The sequence below is a fragment of the Fringilla coelebs genome (assembly GCF_963513975.1).
Source record: "Fringilla coelebs genome assembly, chromosome: 3".
In the NCBI taxonomy this organism is placed as follows: Eukaryota; Metazoa; Chordata; class Aves; order Passeriformes; family Fringillidae; genus Fringilla; species Fringilla coelebs.
The window spans coordinates 17,144,271-17,169,322 of NC_140030.1; the positions used below are offsets into that span (position 1 = coordinate 17,144,271).

Below are 25,052 nucleotides of genomic sequence, written 5' to 3' on the forward strand. Positions count from 1 at the left end.
CAGGAATCAAAATGTTATTTTTTGCCTAATTTCAAAACCACAACACAATCTTGCTCTCCTGCATTTAGCTCTGACAAACCTGCACAGGCCACAACAAAATTTTTGGATTTTCCTTTTCTTTTAGAAGAATTCCAGGAATAATCATGCCTACTTCTGATGTTGGTGCTTTGATTTACTTCTCCTGACATCAAACCCCAAATAAACCCCATCATAATTCCAAAAAAGGAATCTTGACTTTCACTGTTTACATGGGGGGCAAGACTTATCTGCCATCTCCTTTGACAGAAAAAATGTGTTCAGTTGGCGCCTAAGGTAATTTTTCGATACAAAATGAATGTAATTAAAAACACCTGGAGAAGTTTGGGAAAGTATGACTAATTTATTTTTAAGAACAGGTTATTGCTACTATTTCAGCAAACAAGGAATGGTTTTCCAAGATGCCACCTTTTATTTGAGTTAGGCAGACAAAAAGATTATCCTGCACTATTTTCTTAACAGCTGATAGGTGGAATTTGTTAAAATGTAGACTTCTCACTACACTAATGCTGTGATGCAAGTGCCAAATCATATGGGAAATTTTTTAATCAGTCCATGGATTTGGAAAGGCGAAAAACACATGACAAGAATGAGGTATATCATCACTACATCATTTGATTTATTTCTTAAACCTTCAAATATATTTTAGTGCTGGCACTAGGCCATAGCCATCACCATATGAAGTGTGCACTACATGCAGAGTCATCACATGATTCTATTGGAAAACAATTCTCAAAAAACCAAAACACATGCGCCGATAAAATTGAAAGGGGGAAAAACAAAAATAAGAAATCTAGCATTTACCAAGGTCTAAAAAAAGAAAATACATTGTAAAAAAATTAATTCCCTTAGTAGCAATAAATATTAAAGTTAGGCAAAGGCAGTTGCTATTGTGCACAAATATTAACCTTGGAGATAATCCTGCACTTTGGGCAAACAATCACTAGGAGTTTACACTGCACTTCAGAAACACAAGGAAGGGCTGACATGCTTCTTCAACAAGGGAGATTTTTTGAAGCTCAAGCTGAAAATCTTTTCAAAGAGGATAATTATTAACATGTAGACTAAATTGCTGGTCTCAAATTCTGTATCATCTGCAAACCAGGATTAGATGAACATCTAAAAATATAATACATAAATACACACACATATAATTACATAAACTTGCATTCAACCACATGAAGACTCAGGAAAAGCTGGTTGGCATTTTGTGACCCATGTTACAAGTGACATCAGGATAAGTACATGCAAAGATCCCTTTGGACGTTGCATTTTGGGTAAGAAGATTCTTCTGTATGAAGAATATGAAAGGATATTGAGTGAGAAGCACTTATTTTGTGTCTTGTAGTTAAAGATCTACAGTTTGGTCTATGGGTCACTTTTATGCTAACAGGATACTAAGCCAAAGCTCAAAATTCATGTGATGGGGCTACAAAGATGACCAAAACTATTACAGCATCAGCTACATTTGGTAGTATTTTTATGCTCTATGTACTGGGAATTTTTCTTTATATTGCTTTAAAATGAATTCTAAGAACGTAATATCTTTTCCTTCCATAAGATAGGGCAATACCAAGATTATTCTGCTACTCTGTGCAAATTCCCCTAAGCTAATTCTGCAGTCAGTCTGGTGAATATGCACAATTTATAGTCATATACAAACTGCCTGCAAATCTTTTGGGTAAAATGATGTAATGTCCTATTTTAGGTTCAGATTAGAACAGTGCAGTGATGTAGTGTGCAATACTCACTGGGGCAGGAGGAGACAGCATGTGTGAGAGAGAGTGAATTTCCTTCACTACAAAAAAAAAATCTGAGTGTCTCAGGTGAAGACTAATACTCTTGGAAAATAGCTCACTTCCTTTTGTCCAAATAGCAAATTCACTCTGAATGTAATTTTCTAGAAATATTTTCCATTTAGACAAACCTGAACAATTTCAAGAAGAAAAACTCCCCTAAAAAAAGCAGCCTGCATCTGGGGTGTTCCCTGAAAAAGGAAGTATGATACAACAAGGCTAGAGCCTTCCCTATTCCTGAAAGAGAGATTCTTGTAGCCACATATAACTATCATATGCTACCTTTTAAAATATTTCAGTGCATACCTCTTAAAGTAGCAGGAATGCTTATTTGGTACTAGGACAAATCACAGAATCATAGCATAGCTTAGGCTGGGACATACCTTACAGATCATATAGCTCCAACCCTTTTGCCATAGGCAGGGACACTTTCTACTAGACCAAGTTGCTCAGAGCTCTATCCAAAGTGGCCTTGAACAGTTCCAGAGATGGGGTTCTCACAACTTCTCTGGGTAACCTGTCCCTGGCCTCCCTTTAATCCTGACCCATAAGCTTTTGGTCATCTCCTTAGTCCCCAAGTGTAGCTCCACACCCTCCAGCTGGTTACTGACATACAGAGTGACACCTCCACTTCTTCTGCCTGCCCTTCCTAAAGAGTCTGTATCCTTCCATTCCAACATTCCAGTCATAAGTGCAATATTTAATCTTAGAGTTTTACAGAAGAAAACTACTTTCTGAGAAATTTCTATGGTATACTTACTGCACACAAGAAAATGTGTGCAAGAAAAGAAAAAAAAGATAGGTTCCTCAGCGAGGTTTTAAGCTTCTTTCAAATTTACTACATGCCTTTTTGTGTAAAGTAGTTATAATACTGCCTCAAATCTATTGTTGTTAAATAACAGGCTCAACTCGAAACCACTCTTGCACTGCTGCTCCAGTGTGCCCAATTCTCTACAGTACACCTACAGCCTAGCTTTTTAATATCACCCTAATCCTACTTAGTTAACATGGGACTTACTGGAAAATATCTATGCACACCTAATCACAGAAATCTCTTTGAGGCATATGCCTGACTGTGGGAGTGATTTTTCTCCTTTACTAGATAAACTGCCAGCTATACTGACCAAATCTGCAAGTGCAAGCTACATTCAGCTTCACAAACCATGTAGATCTGGGACAGATGCACATTAGAAGTGTTTAATGTTTGTGATAGTACTTTGAACTTAAATCATTTCCACTTCTACAGACATTTTTTCAGAAACAATTATCTACTTGCAAAGAAATCTTCACTATTAGAACTCAAATTTTTATTAACCCTAATTTATCATCTTAAGAATAAATCACAGGAAGAACAAATTCACTTATCTTGACATGCAGTACTTCAAATCTGAAAGCAGTAACAGAGAACTGTCTTACATGTTTATCCTTTATATCCTTTGTTTTGTTACAGAGACAAAAATTCTGCTACACAAGCATATCAACCCTTGACTCCAAGAGAAGCACCTGCAAGGCACTCCAGAGCTCCACAACAGGGAAATACCCAGAGCCTTATGCTGTGAACAAGAGGGTACACACTAAGAGAGACTTTGGCCAGGACCAGGGAGAGATAACATCACAGCTGATACATGTTTTTCCCAAAGTGGTAAGCAATTTGGAAGACCCCTGTTTGGCAGGTTTCCTGCCTCTATCCTCCTGATACTTGGCCAATTTTAAAGATACTTTTTGTTTGCAATGCCAAGGGTAAATGCCTCTTTTTCCCATGGTGTCAATGTTTAAAGACTCCCTCAGCTGTTCTGTAGCCCTGTTATAGACTATATTGTCAGTCTAAACACAATCACATCATCTTCCCTGTGGATGATGGCCAAACAGGATGAGGGCTGGGAAAGATAAACACAACCCATGTGCTTCCATGTTTGAGAACAAACCATCTGAGCATTCCTTCCTGAGCTGTAAAAATTATTGTTGTCCAAGAGTCCTTGTGCTCCCAGCAGCTGGTGTAATCTTAGTATAGGGACTGGCTGCATCCTGGCAGGAGCAGGCACTCACCCATTGCAAATTCTGCTGTAGTTAGAGCAGTGGTGGCTGTTGATTCCTCCTGTGGACAGCAGAGTAGACTTTGCTGCATTGGTTCCACCTCTGTCCAAATGCCATCTGACAGTACACCCAAATATCATAACAGTCCCTAGTACACACCTCTTAATGAATGCAAACAATAACTCACAGACAAGATGTTCATATCAGGGACGAGGTGCATCACCCCTCTGAGTCCAGCCTCCAAATCCCTCCACATGAGACTGCACCAGCTTGAGTACAGGGAGCAGCACCATCAGTCAACAAATGATGAAGTAAGGCAAGAAGAAATGTATTATCAAGAAAGTGGAAAGAGAAGCCCTGATGACTACTCCAGCTTGAGAAATGTCAGGACATGACAAATAGCCTTTGAGACACAGCAATCAATGGCTGCAGAAATCACAAGCAAGACCAAGCAACCAGAACTAAAAGCACTGGAAAAACAAGTGCCTTTCTCCAGCTGAGTATCTTGAAAGAGAAAGCAACACAGACTAACAGCTGCCCAGCCTTTGAAGTGGTGGGCTTGTTTTTTATATATACTTTTATGGCTGTGTACTGTAAAATTTATAGAAGTTGAACAATTTTTCTTCAGAAGAATCAATCACAGCAGTAGACAGCAAAAAATGACCAAATGACACAAGGATAATACCTTGTGATACCTCTTCATCTTTGAATAGGCATTTCAAGCAGATGTACATGAAAACTTTTTCATTACAAATTTTTACCCCTCCATTACCTTGCAAAATCTTTTTGTTCTCACCTACTTAGGGTGGCAATTGGTAAAAACACACAGCAAACCTTACAAAAATTAATTTATATTCAAATGCCAACATACGTGGGATGAAAATCAAATATTCAAAAGGAAAAAACACCACAAAAAATTCTTGAGAAAATTTTATTCTATTTCAGAACAGAAATATCAATTCTGAGTGGGAGGAAAATACACCTGCAGCAAACAAAGGCCCTTCCCTTTCCACATGCAAAACACTATGCAAACCAAAATGAGCTAGTTTTCCCAACAGCCTGATGAAGACAGGTAACGTGAATCTCATTTAGTGACATCACACAGGAGAGGAGAGCTGAAGGCCCTGAATCAAGTTTAGTTTTCACCCAAGGTTCTGTGGTACCTGCTAATTAAAGCAGGGAGTTCTGCCATCCCACCATCTACAAGACAAGTGAGAATGCAGCCAGCCATGTGAACTGCTATGCAAACACACAGTGACCTCTAACCATGAAGCCTCTCTGACACATCACGTGTCAAGATTAGTATCAGTTCTCTGCTAAGGTTGTGGTATATGAGCACAAGCAAGCTCTAAGCTTTGTTGGTGGGAAAAAGAAACATTAAAGCTGCTAAGAAGGACCTTGAACTCCATAAAACCCCGCAAGCCATTAGGTTTCCCCCTCCCTCCTGTCTCCAAGCAAGTTAGGCATTTCCTTTGGTAGAGGTGAGGAACAGCCTGGTGTCAGCACAGTGCTGCCCTGCTAAGGTTGGCTTCTTTTGGCAAGCAGAGACAAACTACATAGGAACAGGAAGGCAGCCAAGCCCACCTGTTTCCATCCATGTTGCTTTTGGTGTCTGCCTTGCCCTGGGGGAAGGAGAGGCTGATGCTGCCTCTGCCTCATTTGGAGTGAGGGATAACACTAAGTAAATCACTTTTTTCTCTCCTTCTACTCAGAGAAGCTCCATGTGCTTCCAGTCAAGCATGACAATGAGAAAGAAAAAAGGGGTGCCTGACACCAGCTATAGGCAGGATAATTGCCTTGCTGATCATCAGCCTATAAGGAAGCTCAAATAGCAGAATGATTAAAATTAAGAAGACCCGTTTAACCAGTCATGATTTGGCAAATTCAGTAATCTTGTTTAAAAGGACTAGTGAAAACAGAAGTCTGTCACTAGCCCACTGTCAGGCTACTTGGGAGAGAATACAACAAACTTAGAGGGACATCTGAAGGCCCAGGTAAGATTAACCAGCAGGCTCAAGTGCTTAAGGTAGAATCTGAGTATGAGTATCTACAAAGCAGCATTAGTTTCAAACACCAAAGTTGATCCATATGTGCTATCTGACCAAAAAGAAAGCACAAACATGAAGCAGAAGGCAGGTCTTAACCTTAGTTTTGTTATTTTCTAACTGTTGGTGGCCCTCTCCTTCATGTACCTGACTACAGTTTCTTCTATCAGAAACAAGGTAGACTACAGAGAAGTAATCAAACTTTTTCATCAAAAACAAGTTTTCTGTCATGCTTCATATTTCTTCTAGACATTTGCTTGCTTGGACTGCCTACTTGACAGACTTTGGTTTTAAATTTGAGTAAAGTAAACAATGAATCCACTGGTACCAGAATGATCAGGAGTGCATAACATCATGAAGGGAACTGAACAGACTAATGTGAGGTCAAAAGGAGCTTAGCCTGTCTTGAGTAATAGTGGCATCACTGCACTTGGAATACATTGACACATCTACGTGTGTGTTTTATATATGTATAAATTATACAGTATTTATGTACACAGATGTACATGTAAATCATGAACCAGAAAACATTCATGCAACTAACTGCTTGATTTCCATGCAAGAATATCAAGAGCAAAAAACCTGTTGTAACTTCAGCACATATACAATTGGTAACACATCAAAGAAGCATCCTGCCCATTAAAATGCACGTTAACTTCATCACAGATTACAAAATAATCCGAATTTCAGACAGGAATTGGATAAAATTGCTCCCTGCTTATCTCCCGTAGTCCCCTTGAAAAAGCAGAAGCTAAGTAGCAAATAAAAATTTAGTGCAGCAAATAATACCAAAAAAAAATTAAAGAAAAGTGGTGTTCTCTGCTTTACTTTTTCCTTCTCTAAGTGTAAAGCTTGCTGAAGAAAACATGCAAAACCAATTACTTCTTCTGAGGCAAGCAACTCCTAAGTGACTATCGAAGTATGTAAGATAAATAGCACACAGTACATAGTCAATAAAGTGGGGAAAATTTTTAATAAAAAGATATTTAGGTGTTTTGGTCCAAAAGTACACAAGCACACTAAAGATTGGTCCTATTGTTAACGTGGCTCTACTGGTTTGCCCCTTGATAATACTCAGAAAAACAAAGAAAAAGCTAACAGCAGGTTAGCTTGTTTTTCTCTCTATTCTTTAGACTTATGTTTCTCTGGTACCGCAAGCAATCCAACAATAGATTTGCTTGATGTACCAGAGAAAATACATTCTCATAACATTCCTAATGGATGAGATATACAAAACTTGAGAGCTCACAGCATTGTCTGGGCATTAATGATCACAATGATAAAAACAATAATGGAGTATTGTACTAACTGGCAAAATAATACTATGGGAAATTGTAATGCCTGTGCCTTATCAGCAGAGGAGTGGCAGTCTGCTCTATTTAATCCATGCACAGCTCTGCCAGAAAGCAAATGGAAACACTGTCCCCATTCTATCTTCCTGAATAGAAATGCTATGCTACTGTACAAGTGTCAGGAAGAGACAATCCTTCATGGTATCTTTACTACAGCACTTCTATGATTATAAAGAGTCAAGACCTGCAAACAGAAATATAGGATTAAGAGACCCGTACATTGATCCAAATGCTGCCAACATAGCAGTAGTACTGCACTTGAAAGATCTCTTTGTAATACATACTCATGTTGTTTCAGCTTGCTGTGATTTAGCCAGAAGGGCTAGAGCTAGTGGTAAAAGCTGTAGTAAAAGTAGTCCTCACACTTGTAGGGACATTCCTTTCTCTTTTTTGCTTATATTCCTGGAAAGACCACTGTTAAGACCACAAAACAGAAGCCTGAACAAAACTACATATTGGTCAAACAAGAACAAAGCAGAGATGAACTGGATCTACTGTACATAGACTCCATGCAAAATCTTGAGTCAAAAGGCTACTCTTTTTGATTGTTTGGCCATTTACAAAGCACAGTTCATACACAGTGTCCCTGGTGTTTCTGGAAATCATTGCTGAAGGAACACCAGTGGAGGATTCTGTGGTATCTGTCACACTCTTAACAACTGTCAATAAGCCAAACGATCTTGCTAGACTCATGGGAGTATTTTCTTTAGCAATTTATCAGCCTTCAGGCTGGCACAAAGGTAGAGATGAAGTCCTTGGGTTTCAGGTGAAGGGCTGGGTGTAACAGGTTTATAGCTATTGCCTCTTGCATTTATTGGGACTGATTCTTAATACTTCCCTCACCAGCATCAAGGAAAGCAAGGTTAATACTATCTATCTGTTAATTCATGGGAAGGCTTTAGGATAAAAAATTTTTTCAGGGGACTCAAATGTCACTGTATATAAAGCTTATTAGCGGCAAACAAGGGGTAGACCAACTACAAAAATTTCTTTAAACAGGACAAAGCTGAACGAACTATTCAAGACAATCAAGTACAAGTAGGAAAAACTGGCTTATGATTCCACCTGAACAGAGTTCAAAATGCAAACTCCATGTCATCAGTCAGATTACTATATCAGCTGCTAAGAACAGGTTATCGGTAAAGGTTACATATCTGATGTCTGCAACTGGTTATATCTTGCTAAACAGCTCTAAGAGTCAGCAACCACATTCTAACCAAAAAATCAGAAGATATGGGATGGCAGTAAACATTGAAAGGAACAAGGTGAAGATGAAAAAAATGTATTAGGTAACCCAATCCTTCTGCTGCCATGGAAATGTTACTGAAAACTGACATTTAAATATTATCTGCATTCAAGCACCAGGGAGAAACACAACACTCAGGTGTAAGCACTAGAAGAGAAGAGTTTCCATGGAGCCTATTATTTTATATGCTTTTGCATGCTTGAGCAACATTTCTTTCACAGTAGTTCTACCTGTTCCATTGGTTGCCTCCTATATCTTCAATAACTACCAGGAAAAATGAAATCTACTTTTAAAAAAAAGGTAGTATTTCCATGAGAAAAATCAAATAAACTAAAATTCTTGATCTTATATATTAAAAGCACACACCAAAAAAACTTTTCTGGGAAGGACTTTTTAAATTAAAGACACCCAATCCCATGTCTGAGTCTATAATACCATATCATAAACTCTTGGGAAATTAAAGTCTGAGCACCATGTGTCCCACAAGTTATATTTTTACTGATAATACTCAAATTTTTCCTCTGCTGAACCATCATTACAAGGGTTTTAGTGCAATTGCACCCATTGCAATATTTAATGAACTAAAATTTTAATTTTGATTCAGTATAAGGGATGGAAACTCACTAGTAGTTTCCTTTGTTCCTAAACTAGCAATATTCACTAACTGTGATGATGATGTTCTTTGTCAAACACCACACATGTTCCTCAATGTTTTGTATTTAACTGACAAGATTCTTGTTATTCTGGGTAGGAATTTGTACAATATGATAATGGAAGCCTGTTTTGTGACTGTAATTATGACACAGTGAAATTAGAATCTATAACACATTAAATACTTCTCTAGTTACAAGTGTGTGCATGGCTATGCTGGGTACTGTTGAAAGGCATTTAAAGAACAATGCAATCATCAGGCACTGTCAACATAGGATCAAAAAGAGAAAGACTGTTTAACTAATTTGATAACCTTCTATGACAAGCTCACCTGCCTGAAATCAAGGATTAGGCAGTGGATGTAGTTTCTCTGGATTTTAGTAAAGCTTTCTATACTGTTCCTCTCAGCACCCTTCCGTACAAGCTGTCCAGCTGTACAGATGAGCTGAGTGTAAAATGGCTCCAAGAGTTGTAGTGAGTGGAACTACATTTGCCTGGCAACCAGTCACCAGCACTGCTCCTCAGAGCTCAGCTCTAGTGTCAGTTGTGTTCAATGTGTTTATCAACTGTTTGGACCCAAGAATCAAATGTACCATTAGCACATTTGATAATGATACAAAACTGGAAACTGCTGCTGATTCTGTTGAGGGGCAAGATGCCTTGCAGAGGGATCTAGATAAATAGGAGCAGGGAAATGATTAATGGCATGAAATTTAACAAGTTGAATTGCCAGTTTCTGCAAGTGTTATGGAGTAATGCCAGGCACAAGTATGAATCAGGAGAGGAGAGGCTGCAGAGCAGCCCTGCAGAAAGGCATCTGGTGTGCTGGGTGACAGCAGGCTCCCTGTGAGTCAGCCATGGCCAGCAGCCAGGAGAGCAAAGCCCATCCTGGGATCACCAAACCCAGCATTGACAGCTGCTCAAAAGAGGTGATTGTCCCACTGTGTTCAGAATTCAGCCTCACCTTCAGCATGGGTGGAGTTCTGGTCCCACCACTTAAGGATGTAAAGGTCCTTGGATGCATCTCCAGAGGACAACAAAGCTGGTGAAAGGGCTGGAAGGAGTGTCCTGTGAGGAGCAGCTGAGAACCTGAGGTTTATCTAGTTTGGAGAGAATGAGACTGAGGGGTGACCTCATTGCTCTCTAAAGCTTCTTGAGGAAGGAAAGTAGACAGGGAGGTGCTGAGCTCTTCTCCCTAGTATCCATTGACAAGACAGGAATGGTTCAAAGCTGCACCAGGCAAGGTTCAGACTGGACATAAAGAAGCATTTCTTAACAGAGAGGGTGAAAAAACATTGGAACAGGCTTCCTAGAGCAGCATTTATGAGGTATTTGGACAATGCCTTCAAAAAGCATGCTTTAGCTTTTGATGAGCCATGAAGTGGAACTTGGACCACAGATCATGGTTGAAGTGATCCCTTTCAGCTGAAAGACTCTATTCTCTTCTAAAGTTAAAAAAAAAATTAAAACAAACACCTCAGCACCCAACAAAAACCCAGTCAATCATAAAACCACTACCAGTAGTTTTTGATATTCAGCTAATTGGGGGCATGACACCACCAAGATCTCTAACATTTCTGAAAGAAAGTGAAGATTTCGTCAGCCCTCCCATTCAGTCCAACTCATTAGAAGATGTCTTTTATAAGGTACATAAGGAGTACCAAAACCACCCCCAGATCCAAGCCACTGATAGATAAAAGGGAAAGTGTGAATAACCTTGATAAGCAGGTATACTGAAGTGCTGAATAATTTATTTTTTTCTTGCAGGTAAACAAAGGTTTACTTCCTAGCTTCTGTGTCAAATACACAGCAACAGTATTTATTTCCACCACAAGATCAATACTTCAGGGTGAGTCCCTCGCAGCAGAAACACCCTATTTCTGCACTTAAACCTACGTCTTGTTTATTATGTCTAATAAAGAACACAAACTCACCAGGGTACAGAAGATGCATTGGCATTGTGCTATTGTTGTCATCTGCTCCACGGGGTATTCACCAAGGCAGAGCTTACAGGACACTAATGGGTCAAGTACCAAGTCCCAGGTAGGCCTGTATCTTGCTGTAGTCATTGCAGAGCAGTCTGAAGAACAGCACAAAAAGTAAAGATACTCCATTATTTCCTTATATTGATAATCAGTACACCTCTGCCATTGAAAATCACATTGTCAGGTATTGCCTATTGAGTCTGTTTTTCCCAACAACCACACTAATCAACACTAGTTAACTTGACAGTGCCAGCACTTGCATTCCCTCATATATCCCCAGCCTGATAGAACTTGCATATAGAAAGCAGAAGGAAAAATAACCCCCCCCACAATACACTACACATATGAAGGCCAGCAGGAATACCCTTAGGTCACGGGCTTTCGTCACACATTGCAAACACAAAAATCTCATTTCCAATTCCTGTGATTTTCATCACTAGTTACAAGCTTTCTCTCACAAATGTTAAAATTTTCTCTTGATGTTCCTTAACCTCAGCTACCCAGCCAAGACTCAAAAGGTCTTTCATAAGCCAGGCATTTATTATGCCCTTTTCCAACACGATGATATTTCAACTCACAGAGCCAGATATTTTTGTTCCCAGGAGCATGACAGATCAATCAGTTTGCTGTTAATTTTAGCAAGAACAATAAATATTTTGAGTACACTGCAAGTTTTAGCCTGCAATTTCCTCCAACCCTTCCAATATGCTGAGAACACAACTTTGTTGTGGCAACAACCATCTGGGGCAAATAAGAGCACAAAGTGAGCTACAAGAAGAGGCTAAAATAACCTATATATCACCCTCAAGACAGTGATAGGATAGGATCACACAGAGCATCTTTATCCTAGGCTTCAGGGCCCAGATGGTGTGTTGTCAACTGACTAAGCAGAAAGAAATTCTCACACGTAAGAAATTAGCTTTTCAAAGAGAAAAGCTAATTTATGAATTTTACATGAAGAAAAACAAAACAAAAACCCACACACTCCCCCAAAACATCTAGGGTAACTTATGGAGTATATCAAATTTTAACAACATATTTACTAGTAATGTTTTATCACTGTGACATTGACCTCCCAAGCATAGAAAATTCACATCCCAAGCTGCTGAAAGGTTCACATTAACATGCCTTCCTCCTTCCCAAAATTAGGTGGTTCCTTACCATCATTACACCAGCAGTTACTCAAATCATGGTTACAGTTTTTTTGGGGTTTGTTTTCTTTTTTTTCCCTCCTTTTTTCCCCTTCTGCCTCCACTACTCCTTGCCGGAACTGCTAATTTTTAAGTCATATCTGTGAACTTTGCAAGCCTCCAGAACTGCCACAAACTAATGCTTGCTAGACTAGATTTAGGCAAATGTTCAAGAAAAGGTGCTTTTTGTCCCTCAAGAAATCACATGCAGACTTCACAAACATTTCTTTGAAGTCCAAGTCTTTGCTATTCAATTAATTGTGGCATGACTCCACCAAGGTCCCTAACATTTCTGAAAGAAAGTGAAGATTTTGTCAGCCCTCCCATTCAGTCCAATTCATTAGAAGATGCTTTTTGTGATGTACATAAGTACCACCCAAAGATTTTTTTTTTCCTGGTGCAGTCAACAGGGAGAAGAAGGGGCAAGAGAATAAAGGTTAAGCAACCCCATTTCCAGGGTTGCTCTAGAGCATTTCCTCTGAAAGCCCACACACAAACTCAACACTGTTTCAAAGCAAGCACATGGAACAGCCCCACAGAACAGCACATGAATAATGGCTCCAGCTCACAAAATACAACTTGTGCTGTGCAGTCTTTTCTGAGACCTCAACATGAAAATCCGACATGGTGATATGAATGAAACCCCATGATTTCTAAAGCTACTAGACTGCTTCTGTACTTCACCACTACTTTTTCATTTCACTCACAAATTGCTAGCAAAACCAATTTCCTTCTTCCAAACTTTGGTTTATCTGACACACACAGACAAATTAATGAGGTATTTGTAAACACATCTGAACTGTCTGCTATTAGTTATTTGCTTGTCCTGCCTAGTTTATTGCATATCTGATTCTTATGGTTGCAAGTAGGTGAAACCAGAAAATGAACAACAAAGGACAGATTACCTTAAGGATGCACTTGCATACATCAGGCAGACCAAAATCACAGCAAATTTTATGGTTAAGATGTAGAATCTGACACAATTCAGACTAAAGCTCACTGAATGTATGGCATGGCTCAATTCAGAAAAAAAAATTACATAAATATATATATACATAAATATATATATATATACACACAGAAATACACACACACACACATATATATTCAGTGTGGGTCAATAATTGACAACAAAGGGAAAATATCAAGCTTTCAGCCCCAAGGCTTAGCCTCATTTTCTAGGATATTCAATAGAGGCTTACTGGTATCACTGTGGTAATTCCACTTTCGCAGAACAACTATACTGCAATAACACCTCACTGGCAAATATTTCTCCTCTTTGTCTTCTGCAAAGCAACAATGAATCAAATTAAAATGCCATTCCAGTTGGTTTTCAATAGACCAGCAGAAATAAGCCGCCCCATACAGCTGGCATGCAATCCATGCTGAATTCAGCCATGGTGACAACTGAGCAAAATCTGAATTCAGCCCTAAATAGTAGCAGAGCCATTTCTGCTCTCCCCTCCTTGCCAAACACCTTCTTTTAATAAAGAAATTTTACATTCATTATGGGGCAAGGAGAGGACACAATGTCACTGGTGCCATTAAAGCAAGGACCAAGAAATTTGCCACCTAGCCTAGCAAGGCTTGTACGAAAAGCCCCCACTGGATAATTTCTCCTGGGTACCCCTGTGAAAAAAAAAGAGAATGGAACTTTTCAATGCATGGACTGGGTCTTGTTTCATGGCCATCCAGCACACTGCAACTAAATAATAAGCTTCTCTGTTACATCACAAGACTTTAAAAAGCTTAAAAAAAATAAAGCATAAAACCAAACAACAAACTTGTAACAGAAAAGTAGAAAAACAAACACCTTCTTTCAAAACCAGACTAAAACTCCTATTGTTCCACAACTGTGGTCTCTTATAGCTTCAGATTGTATTCTCATGCTTTCCAGTGATGTGCAATACCTCAGAGAGAATGCTAAGTAATTGCAAGAAAGACAAAGTAATGAAAAGGATTTCTAGAGGAACAAGATATTGAAAAACATCTTGGGGTGTCATTGTATTGAAGGACAGCACTAGCTACACAGCCAGTAGAAAATTTTGCCCCATGGTTTGGCTATTTACTAGGAGGTCCCAAGAAATAATGCTGGTGAAGGTACAGCTCAACAGACCCCAGAACACTAAACATATAGTTCACTGGAGATTGTGTTGCTTGCCAAACTCAATCCCAAACATCAATATTGACAGCAGATACACCAAATCAGACTTAGAGGCACAAAAAAATCAGAAGAGAAGTTGGTCATCAGTTCAAGCTCCCAATTCTACTGCAGTCAAGGTCAATCCCATTTATGTATTTTTGCTGACTGTGGTCAGCAAAATGGTAATACTGAATTTGTAAGATATATTGTAAGATAGCACGTGATTTTCTGGGACAGCATCCCAAAGCAAACTGGAAGTCAGAAGCATAGGAAAGAGCTTTAGTAAGTTTGTTCAGAGCAGTCTTGTCATAAATAATTAACAACCTGACTAATGACTGTTTAATTCTTCAGTCATGTGCATATCCACACTGAAAGGGAACCTCTGCGCAAAGAGAAAGAAGGGACTGAAGTCTTCTTACTGTAATAACACAAGTCTTACTGTAATAACATATATATGAATTTAGGCACTCCTGGAGATGTGCATGGAATGAAAAGGAAACTTTCTTTATTTCTGAAGAAGAATTAATGAATTAAGTGAACATGAACTTTATTTCTGAACAGTAATCCCTCAGCTTTCAGTCCACCTACACAGACTACATTTTCTAGTGAGAACAAGTGGCTGCTAACATCTGAATAGAACAATTCTTTTTAGGCCTCAGAGTTGCAGAAAACAGTGAAGCAGAAATACTGTGAAAACTTCTATGAAAGCAGAAAATAATGCCACTTTCTTCATAAAAGTCATTCAAGAAATCATAAAACAACAATTTTTCTTATTGCACGCTAGTCAAGTATTTCACAGCATTGCACATTTAAACTGCAATTTCATCATCAACACTTAGGATACATGACTGCCTATGTGAGAAGAATGACTAGAAAATAGGGATGAATAGAAGTCATATGCAGCACACTAGCTGGTGGGTCTTTTCCATCAAACAAGACTCAAAATAGAGATTTCAGCAGAATCTCAATTTCAACTTTAGGTCAGGGATGAGTTTAATTTCTAAATTAAGGGCTTCAGTCCCCACTCCTACCAGACAGATAGTTAATCAGGTACACTTAAGTCATCTGCCTTAAGGAGTTAACTTAATCTGAATTTATTGATGTGATGAAAAGCATGAAAATAGAAATCAAAGGAAGGGACTTAAATGGGATTTAAAATTTGGTCTCAATCTTCTTGTCCTTCTTTATCAAAATAACTCCAATTAAAGTAATACAGACTACTAGATGAAATCAGACATCTGCTATAGTACAGTTTTAGTATTGTGTATAAGTATTTATAGATTAAAAAAGTATATAATAGAGATTGCATTTCCTCCTATATAAAGTCAAACACATCTGTCAGTACAATTGTATGGTTTAATATATGAAGTATGCTTCTATACTATACATTTATACCACTAATATTTATAAAAATATAAATCTGTACAAAAACCTACATATTTTTACTTACGTTGAAGAAACCCAGAGATGTCTGAACTGCAGTCATCTGTAGAAAGGCTATTACCCTGCACGCTGTAACTGACACTGCCTACCACTTCTTTTAAGTCAATATTTTTGAGTTTGAGCCTTCCTCTGCAGCCACAGCTGTGGCTCATCACACATGACCCCACAGCTATGGGCCATACCCTCAGGGCAGCAGGGACTACCCCCCATGATCCAGGTGGCTGAGGGCATTCAGCAACAGTCCTGGAGCTTGCATAAGTTGCTACCCCTCTGTCAGAGCTAGAACTTGATCCCATTTTTCATTGCTCCTGGGCTTTTCCAAAGCTCTTCAGAAGGGTCATATGAAAGAAGCCTACATGACATAATTGACCACTTTGCAAATATTTTGTATTGGTGGCACCAGTTTTTATTATGCAAATATGTCACAGATAAGGTCGTTTTAAAGTCACTTCATATAGCAAATTAATTATTACATCCACCCACCAGGCAGACTTCACAATAACATAAACTGGCAGGCAGACTTCATATCTCTCCCTTATCAGTCACAGTTAGTTACTGGCATCTATCACTGTGGTAGCTGTGTCTCCAAGTCTTCATCTTCACAGAACTGCCTGGTAAAGCAGAATCACTCTCTCTAAAAGGTGCCAGTCACACTAACACAAGACTGATTTACATGGATGTTTAGGGATTACTAACTTTAGAGTTTTGATGCCTGCCTTCCTTACGTTCTTAAATCCTGTCAACCTGTCAAATGCCTACCTAAGTCTCCAAACTCATTCATAAATCTGATCCACGAACAACTGCACAAGTTCAGCAGATAGGTATCATCCTTTGAATTCCAGAAAATCCCACTAAAGCCACATTCTTTATTCCAGCAGTATAAGAGGCTGCTGTTTATAGGCATAACCTTTTTCTACATGTATGAAACTTCAACTTAGAGTAGTGCAGAAAGTCATGTCAGCTTTGTCTATTATGAGCTCTTCAGACCTAGCCTTTAAGTCCCTACACAGACTAACCACTAACTTCAACCTCTCCAGGTTCACATCTTCAAGCCAAAGCCCAGAAGAGATAAAAGACCATGAGTAAAAAGCTTTAGAACACTGTCAGCAACTTCAGCCTCCTGGACAATAAAGCGCATGGGAAACAAGCTCTTCCTTTGAGTTGAAACAGTTATTTCAGGGACCTTAGTCCACTCATGAGTAGCCACTATGTTTCTTTGCTTTACCTCCCTGACTGATAAAATCCTGTTTTGAAATATTTATATATGTATCATATACACACACACATAGGTATATATATGTACAGATATAGGTGTATAAATATATACATGTATAAAGATTACATTGAAGCATTCCAACGCTAAGAAAAAAAGAAAGAATGTGTCTTTTCACTGATAAAAGGTATCTGGACAGTAACATTGAGTGCAAAACAGAATAAATTTAGTGGATTGCTTCAGGGGCAAATCACTGTTAGGGCATGTTAAAAGGAGGAAAAAAAAGCTCCGCACCAATTTCTTTGCTAAAAACCTGAGTAAATTTTTTTCTTGTTTGTTTTCTAGAGAAATTAGAATATTATATAGGACAACCACCCCTGCCAAAACCTTAGACAATGGGGTTTGATTACTGCACAGACCACGAAAGATTTTAAAGATTAGAAAAGCAATGGACAGTTTCTAGATCTATGGATATGAGAATACTGCCTATCAAATACATGGGTGGGTAGAGAGGAAAAGATATTGCTGAGACAAATACAGGAAAGAAGAGATTGCTAAAACTCCTCCTTCAAAAGAATACTACAAATAGACATGCCATAAGCTGTCCATGCAGAAGTGCCCCAGAGAGCTAGATCTTGCACATACTCCAAAAAATAGTCAGTGAATGTGACAGAGCCAAAGACTTTCCTGACCTTGCATTTTCCTATGTTTGTCACCAGCACTGGTGCCAGTGTGGCTTCTTGTAGCACTGCCAAACAGCAGCAACCTGAAATAAACTGGGTGAGGTTGTTATTCAGATCCTGTAGGCAAGGGTGAAAACATTTCAAAGAAAAAAAGAAAATCACTTAATTTCATCTGAAAGAAACTGTAGATGGGAAAGGCAAACAGGCAGAAGGGAAAGAACAGGAAGAGTCAAAGGTAAGGAAAAAGAAATGTAATAAAAAGAAAAATGGTGTAATAAGTAAGACAGTTGAAAACATAGGAAAGACTGGAGAAATCTTGAGAAAATAGTTGAAACAGATCAACTTCCCAGCTGATCTCAGAAGTAATGTAGTTTTATACAGAGTAAAATAACAATTGAAATGGAATCCCACTGCAATATGGCCCAAACATTTAATATTCCCAAAAGAGGACATGAACAAAAGGACAGGTGTGTAACTACTAAAGAACATTGCTCAGAATTCATGTGTCTAATCAATGTTTGCTATCCAAGAGATTATTAAAGCATTGGAGCAGCAGATGACCTCAGGCAAAAGCTGGAAGCCCTTGCACCATGCCATTTCCCAGTACTAGAGCCCTAGATCCTCTGCACACTTCAGAGCCCTCTCAGCAGCCAGAGGCACAAGGCTTAAGGTAATTTGAAACAGTGAGGTCAAGATGACGGGCATTTTAAAGGCCTCCTTATCTCTGCTGGATGGGAAAACTCCATCCTACATAATATGGGAGAAAAGCCTGGGTACTGTAGAACTGGTTTTGCAACTGGATCTAAAACTGGCATGAGTGCAACACATTCTGGTCTGGAGAGAATGAGCCTGCCTGTCTCATTTTCGTGCTTTAAGAGTCATGAACCTATTAGATCCTTATTAGAGACTTCCATAAACTTTACTGCAGAACCACTGCCCTTGAATACTGGGGCCAATACCAAGGCACCATCTGTAAATTACTGTGTATAGATACAGGTGTATAAAATACAACATGCAAAATATATACAAAAGTGAGGGAGGTCACAGGTTAAATCACTAACAATCAATATGTTTAAGAGAAGGGAACATCAGCTGCATACAGAACAGGTCTTAAAGTGAAACTAGATGAAGCCAACCTAAAGCAGACTGATCTTAGTCAGTTGCAACCTAAGCACAACTGCAAAAACCCCTCAATGTAATCTGGCAGTCAGAAGTGATCTGAGACCAAATGGTGCCCTAGCTTGTAAAGGCCACAGATAATTCCACTGCTTTCTAGGGAAGCACCTTTTTGTTTTCCAGAAATTCCTAGACCACCCACTCAAAAACAACTGCTTTGCTCTGTCTTTCCTCCCATCCCCCATATTTCCCCATGTTTTTATTTTCTCTTCCCCAACTCTTTTCCCATCCACCCTCTTTCTTGTTTCCTCCTATTCTTTCCCTCCTCTCTGCTTACAACAATTGATGAATTAATACGCTCTAAGCTGTCTCCACACAAGCAATAAATCAGTAAGGAGTAGTTTAAAGCTTTGACATATCACAAGCTTTTTCCTTCTCCACAGTTGACTCTCACAGAAAAGTAAGAGCTATGTTTACACAAAGTCCAAATAACACCAAGTTTGAGCTCTGTAAGAGCTTTCTTCCTGGGGGGAAAGAGAAAAGCCTTAGAAGCTTCAAGCTAGAAAGCACATTTAAAGCTATGCAAAGTTATTGTGAAACTGAAAATATGAGCAAGGGGAATGGAGCCCTAGTTCTGACTGAGACACTTGGACAACCTCTCAAAAGGAAATCAAAACTCTTCTTTTACTTGCAACTATGAGAAAATGCATGCTTAAAGGCATGCTGTGTCTCCATTGTGCTTCACAAGTCTCAGATGACAAACAGAGCACCTGGGATTGAAAAAAACCACCACAAACCCTCTCGAGGTGTCACTTGCATACTAACAGTGGAGCTCAGGTTTGAACAACAGCTCCTGCACTAGTTGTAAGGCAGCACATATCTAAGCAACATCCCTTCCTATGCTAGATCTGAAATGCAAAGCAGATCTGCTGCTGGCTGAAAGCAGCATTCAAAATGGGGTGAAGTATGGTTTGCTTCCCTGTAGCTCTTTGTTCTTTTGACTTGGTAAAAATCACAAAATTCTAGGTAGGCAGGTGTTGGTAAGAGACAGCATCTTTCACAGTTCTCAGTATGGACAAGTTCCTGGTCTCATGTCCCACATCTACCCATCAGAGATTAAAGGTTTCCCTTGCTCTGAGGGGTTATCTTCCACAAACAGTATTAAGAGGGAGAAGAACCAAGAGAGCACATTTAATCAATAGGAGTAGAAAGAATGTATTACCAAAACACAGGGAAAGAGAAAGATTCTTCATAGAGTAAATCTTTATAGATGTGTTTTGTACACTCATTACAATCACATGGAAAGTTACTTTTACTTTTTCAAAACTATTCCTAAAACCAGCAACCCTAGTAAGAAGTCAGCTTCTCTCCCAAACCACTAGCTTGTGTCATACCATTTCACCCTGTGAATTAGATGACATGTTATACACACTCATTCACAATGCTGGTGTGACACACAGGACTGAGCATAGGGAAACACTTAGGATGGGATTTAGAGTGCCCAAGATCGTTATCCTGCTGCTGGTGCCTAAAGAAGCAGATTTTCAGATAACTGCCAATACTATTTATTCAGAGAGAGGAAGGAAAGTGATTCTGAAGACCTTCAGAGGAAGACTGTTTCTAATACCAGGCACCGCAGTCAAGGGGAAAAACCCACCCAAACAGGAAAAAAATAAAACAAATCACAACACATATTTCTGTAAGAATTCTGCCCCCTAATAATAAACCAAATAGCTTGAGCTATGCAGTGGTCTGAATTATATATCAGTATATATATACCCCTCCCCCACCCCAACACTGAACAAACTAATACAGCCTGCTTAGTACATCCTGCAGAGAGGATCTAGTCTGATCAACACTAGCTGCTACTCACTAGTGTTTTTCTTACTAGTAGTCCTAAATTTAAAAATAGATAATAGAACAAAATATTTTTATCATTATTCATATAATCTGATGCTTTACATGACAAAAATTACAACTATCAGCTAGGATATTTCACAACAAATCTCTGGCCTGACACCCTTGATGACTGTGGATTCAAATCTCTTTTTGCACAGTTCAAATCCAATTGATTATTCCCCAGCAGCCCCCTAGAAGTTTTGTCTTTTTCTATTGTTCTAATTTCCTCCTGCTCAAAGGAGCCTGCCCTCTTCCCATCATATCTGTAGCACAATCCAGTTCTTCATTCTCACTGTCCTCCTAGGCAACTGGCTGCTCCTCTCCAGCAAAGTGGCAATTTTCCTCTAAGCCCAGTGCTACAAAATTTAATTATATTTTGGTCTATGTTGGTATCTCAGCCATGCCAGCTTGATGAATAAAGTAGTGCTTGTTTCCAAGTTTCATCTTGCACATCCAGAATCCTATGTTCCAACTATGAGTCTCCATGTCTTTGTATGACAGCCAGCACATGCCCGTGCACAGATCTGTCACTCACATGGGCCAGGGAACTTAAAGACAGATGTTTAATATACAACAGTGCTTGGATTAGGGACAGATACTTAGTTTGTCTCTCTTCTGTGCGAGTCATTTAGCACACAGGCACACTGGTCAAGTCATTTAGCACACAGGCCTTCCAAGACCTTCAACAAACACATTCAAGGGAAAGTTCTTATGTCATTGTGAACCACTAAGTTTGCATGCACCAGAAAAAAAAAAAAAAAAAAAAAAAAAAGAATCTGATGATTAGAACATCACCTGAGCTATAAGGAACAACTGATAACCTCTTCTGTCCCAAACTTACTGCATAACTGAACAGCTCATGCAGCTTAGTCACACAGACACTTCAGATGGTACCTACCACACCACATGGGCTGAGCCACATGGGCTGAGCAGGGGATGGGGGGGATGAGCAGTGCATTAGCTGCCTGAGTACATGTTTTCCTGCACTTCTCCCTCTGCAGAGAATCAGAAACAGTACTCTCAGGGGTATAATATATTAGCCTCAACATCAGCCCCAGCTCCAATTCTTCACAGTAATATTACAGTTGCACAGTAATGCTTCCAGCTTTGTTGCTGTTTTTTCCTCTCTCCTGATCTTAAAAAAACATTTGCTGTACAACACACATATATAACCCATGTTTACTGCAGAAAGCAGAAGCACATGGCAGAGACAGTGCCTAATGCCTCTGCAACCACACAGGCAGAGATACCAAAACCAAAGGCTGAAGTACTGAGGGCACATCGAAATAACTGAAAGCATAACAGGGAAGAAAAAAAGAACACGGAATCACTACAGTGATGGAAATGCTCCCTTCAGGGCTTCCCTTGTCTAGGTAACAAATACAAGAAGTTACAGACCTCCTGATTTTGGAAACATATGCAGAGAAATTCTATTGTGATTTCCTCTGTACCACTTTCTACACTTGAGGACAGCTCAAAAGTCTGGTTTATTACTTCTAGCTTACATTTGGTTTTCTCCTTTTACGCATGAATAATTGTAGCAAATTAAGATCAAAAATGAAATTTTGGCACCTGAACTACAGTTTCCTTCCTCATTTACAACAAAATGTTAAGAACAAGCTTCTGAAAGTTCTACAATAGCAAATCACTTTTCCTACCAATTAATTAATTTAGTAAAGATAAGAGGCAGTAGGCAGACACGCATGCACAGAAGGTTTCACCCGAATATGAGGAAGAACTTCTTTATTGTGGAGGTAACTGCCCAGGAACAGGTTTTCCAGAGAAACCTGGAGAAATTCAATAACTGTCTGAACACAAACCTGTGCTGGGTGCTGCAGGATGACCCTGCTTGACCAGGGAGGTTGGACTGGATGATTTATTGTGGTCCCTTCCAGCCTGACCCACTCTTATTTCAACCTTTGGGATTTTAAACCTTTACTATTATGGAAGAGACTCGGCTTTTGAGTTACACAAACAGAAGAGATGTCAGAAGTTATTCAAGGAATATACCAATAGAATAAGCTATTAAAAAAAATTAAATAAAGCTTTTCTAACATGGAGCTAGCAAAATCAATTTGAATTGCAATAAAAATATAAATAATAAAGGATGCTACCTTACTATAGCATAACACTCATAGCACTGCATTGCTACAAAGAGAAAGCTGAAGGTACTTAAGTCAATCCCTTACATCTTCTACATACTCCTATAATTCATCCTGTTAAAGAGGGAACACCTCAGGTACCAATGGTGCAGGCATTAATACCCAGTACACCACAGCACTTAACTCTGCTGTAGATTTGGTACGCAGTGAATGTGACAGCCTACTCAAGAGAGGAATTGCCTGCTACCATTTTGCATCATCTCCTAGCCCTCCGAGACCATATTAACCCCTTCCCCAAATTAACACAGATGTTGCAACTGAGAGTCAGTCCTGGTGTTCAGGATACACCCCATGCTGAACATCCACTGGAGCACTTTTGGGTTTTGTACCGGTACAAACCACCCGCATCCTGCTCAATCTGTAACTTTGATGTGCCCATGCACATGAGCAGGAAGGATGCTGAAACCATCCCCCACTGCACATCTTGAGGGTCATAGTGCTGACCTGCTTACTAGCAGAAAGCACTCTGGGCACACAGATGGAAAACACCTACTTACTCTTCAGTTTCCCAGCAGAGAGATCTGGTTTGCTGCATAAAGCAACAGAAATTTGCATAAACTTATTCTGGCAAGGAGAAAAGCATTTTTAGAGCAGCTTAAGCTTGTGGCTATTATTCTAGGGGTTTATAAAAAAAGCTTTTAAAACAAAAAGTCAAACAAAGAGCTTTTTCAGTGAGTCCTGATGGTTTTTAGAAGTGAAAATTATCAGAATTAAGTAATTTTTTTTTTCCTAAAGAAGGAAATTAAATAAAGCAGTGATACTTTCATTTAAAGCATTTACATACACAATATTTTCCCTAAGCCACTTCATAAAATGAGCTTCTTCCACAAGTAAAAAAGATCAGTCTATGTCCATTACCAAAAAGGTAACTAAAGCTTGTCCCATGAAAACAATATCCAGGAAAAGGCTAAGAGTTCTTTGAAAACATGCTTCTCCTTATGTAAAATAACTATGTCAAACATTTTACCTTGGACATTGGTTATGCCTGCAAAAAACCTTTTCAGGACCTTGACATATATTCATATGTCTACTCAGAGCAGTCCCAAACAGTTTAATAACAGAATCAACTGCAAATTCCTCTGTGGGGAAAAGATCCTCTTATGTTTGCATGGTGCACACTGCAATGGGTCAGAGGTTACAGAAGTTTACACCAATACAAACAAGCTGTAAGACAATTCAACTACTATCAATAGCCTTGGTACTAAATTCTCTGCCTCAGAAAACATGAGTGGCTGAATTTAGTGAGCAACCATTTTTTTTTTGGCAAGTATCCAGATACAGTATTTGTCTGAGCCGTTCTGATTCCTGTAGCTTCCATCCCTTTGTATGCAGCCCAAAAAAAGTAGACCAATCAAGTCAACACTGGAATAAGGAATAAAGGAAAAAAAAAAACTTTTTTTCTAGAAAAGTTATGACTAAAAGACTGAATTTTAAAATGGTAGGCAAAGATACTCTAAACTTCCCAGAGGTCAAGTGTACATTTCAGATAGTAGGAAACTTTCCAAGTTCAACTCGTGCTTTCCCAAACCAAACAAGACACAAACCACAGAAGCCTGCCCTCTTTCCAGCTGCTGGGAAGATCACAGATGAGGTTGTTCATTATGGTCCCAACCAAGTAACATGGCACACACACCACCACCCACCTCTTCAAACATACCTCTCTATTTAAAGGGAATCCACTGCACTAAAATATATATATATATTTTAAGTTGTTTAGTTGTTACTTTTTCCTATTTACTTTAATGGTCAAAGTGTTTTATGTTCAGGGCATTGTGAGGTCTGACATACTGGTTTAAAATAGACATTTAGAAAGGAGTTGCTGAAGGGGTTCTAAACCAAACAGCATGGATTACAGCCCATTGTTTAAAATTAGGTTTTGCGGTTGGTTTTTAGATATTCCTAGTAACAAACTCAATCTGATTGCTCTTTCTTGGCTGAGGTTATTGCACCTAGCAATCTAGGAGGCCAATAATAGAAATTTCATTTTAAATATGGCTATTAATGTTCCTAAATATAGACTACCACATGACTGACCTGTGTAACAGGCCTTAAGTCATT

The 25,052-nt window shown here is 39.0% G+C and overlaps 1 protein-coding gene across 1 annotated transcript in view; it reads right to left on the reverse strand.

The window, feature by feature from the left end:
• Positions 1-25,052, reverse strand: part of RNF144A (ring finger protein 144A) — a 62,424-nt gene that overhangs the window by 16,321 nt on the left and 21,051 nt on the right. The window contains exon 3 of the mRNA XM_084203640.1: positions 11,095-11,240. Coding sequence (XP_084059766.1) covers positions 11,095-11,229 — 135 coding nt within the window. The 5' untranslated portion in view covers positions 11,230-11,240. The remainder of the gene's footprint in view (positions 1-11,094; positions 11,241-25,052) is intronic.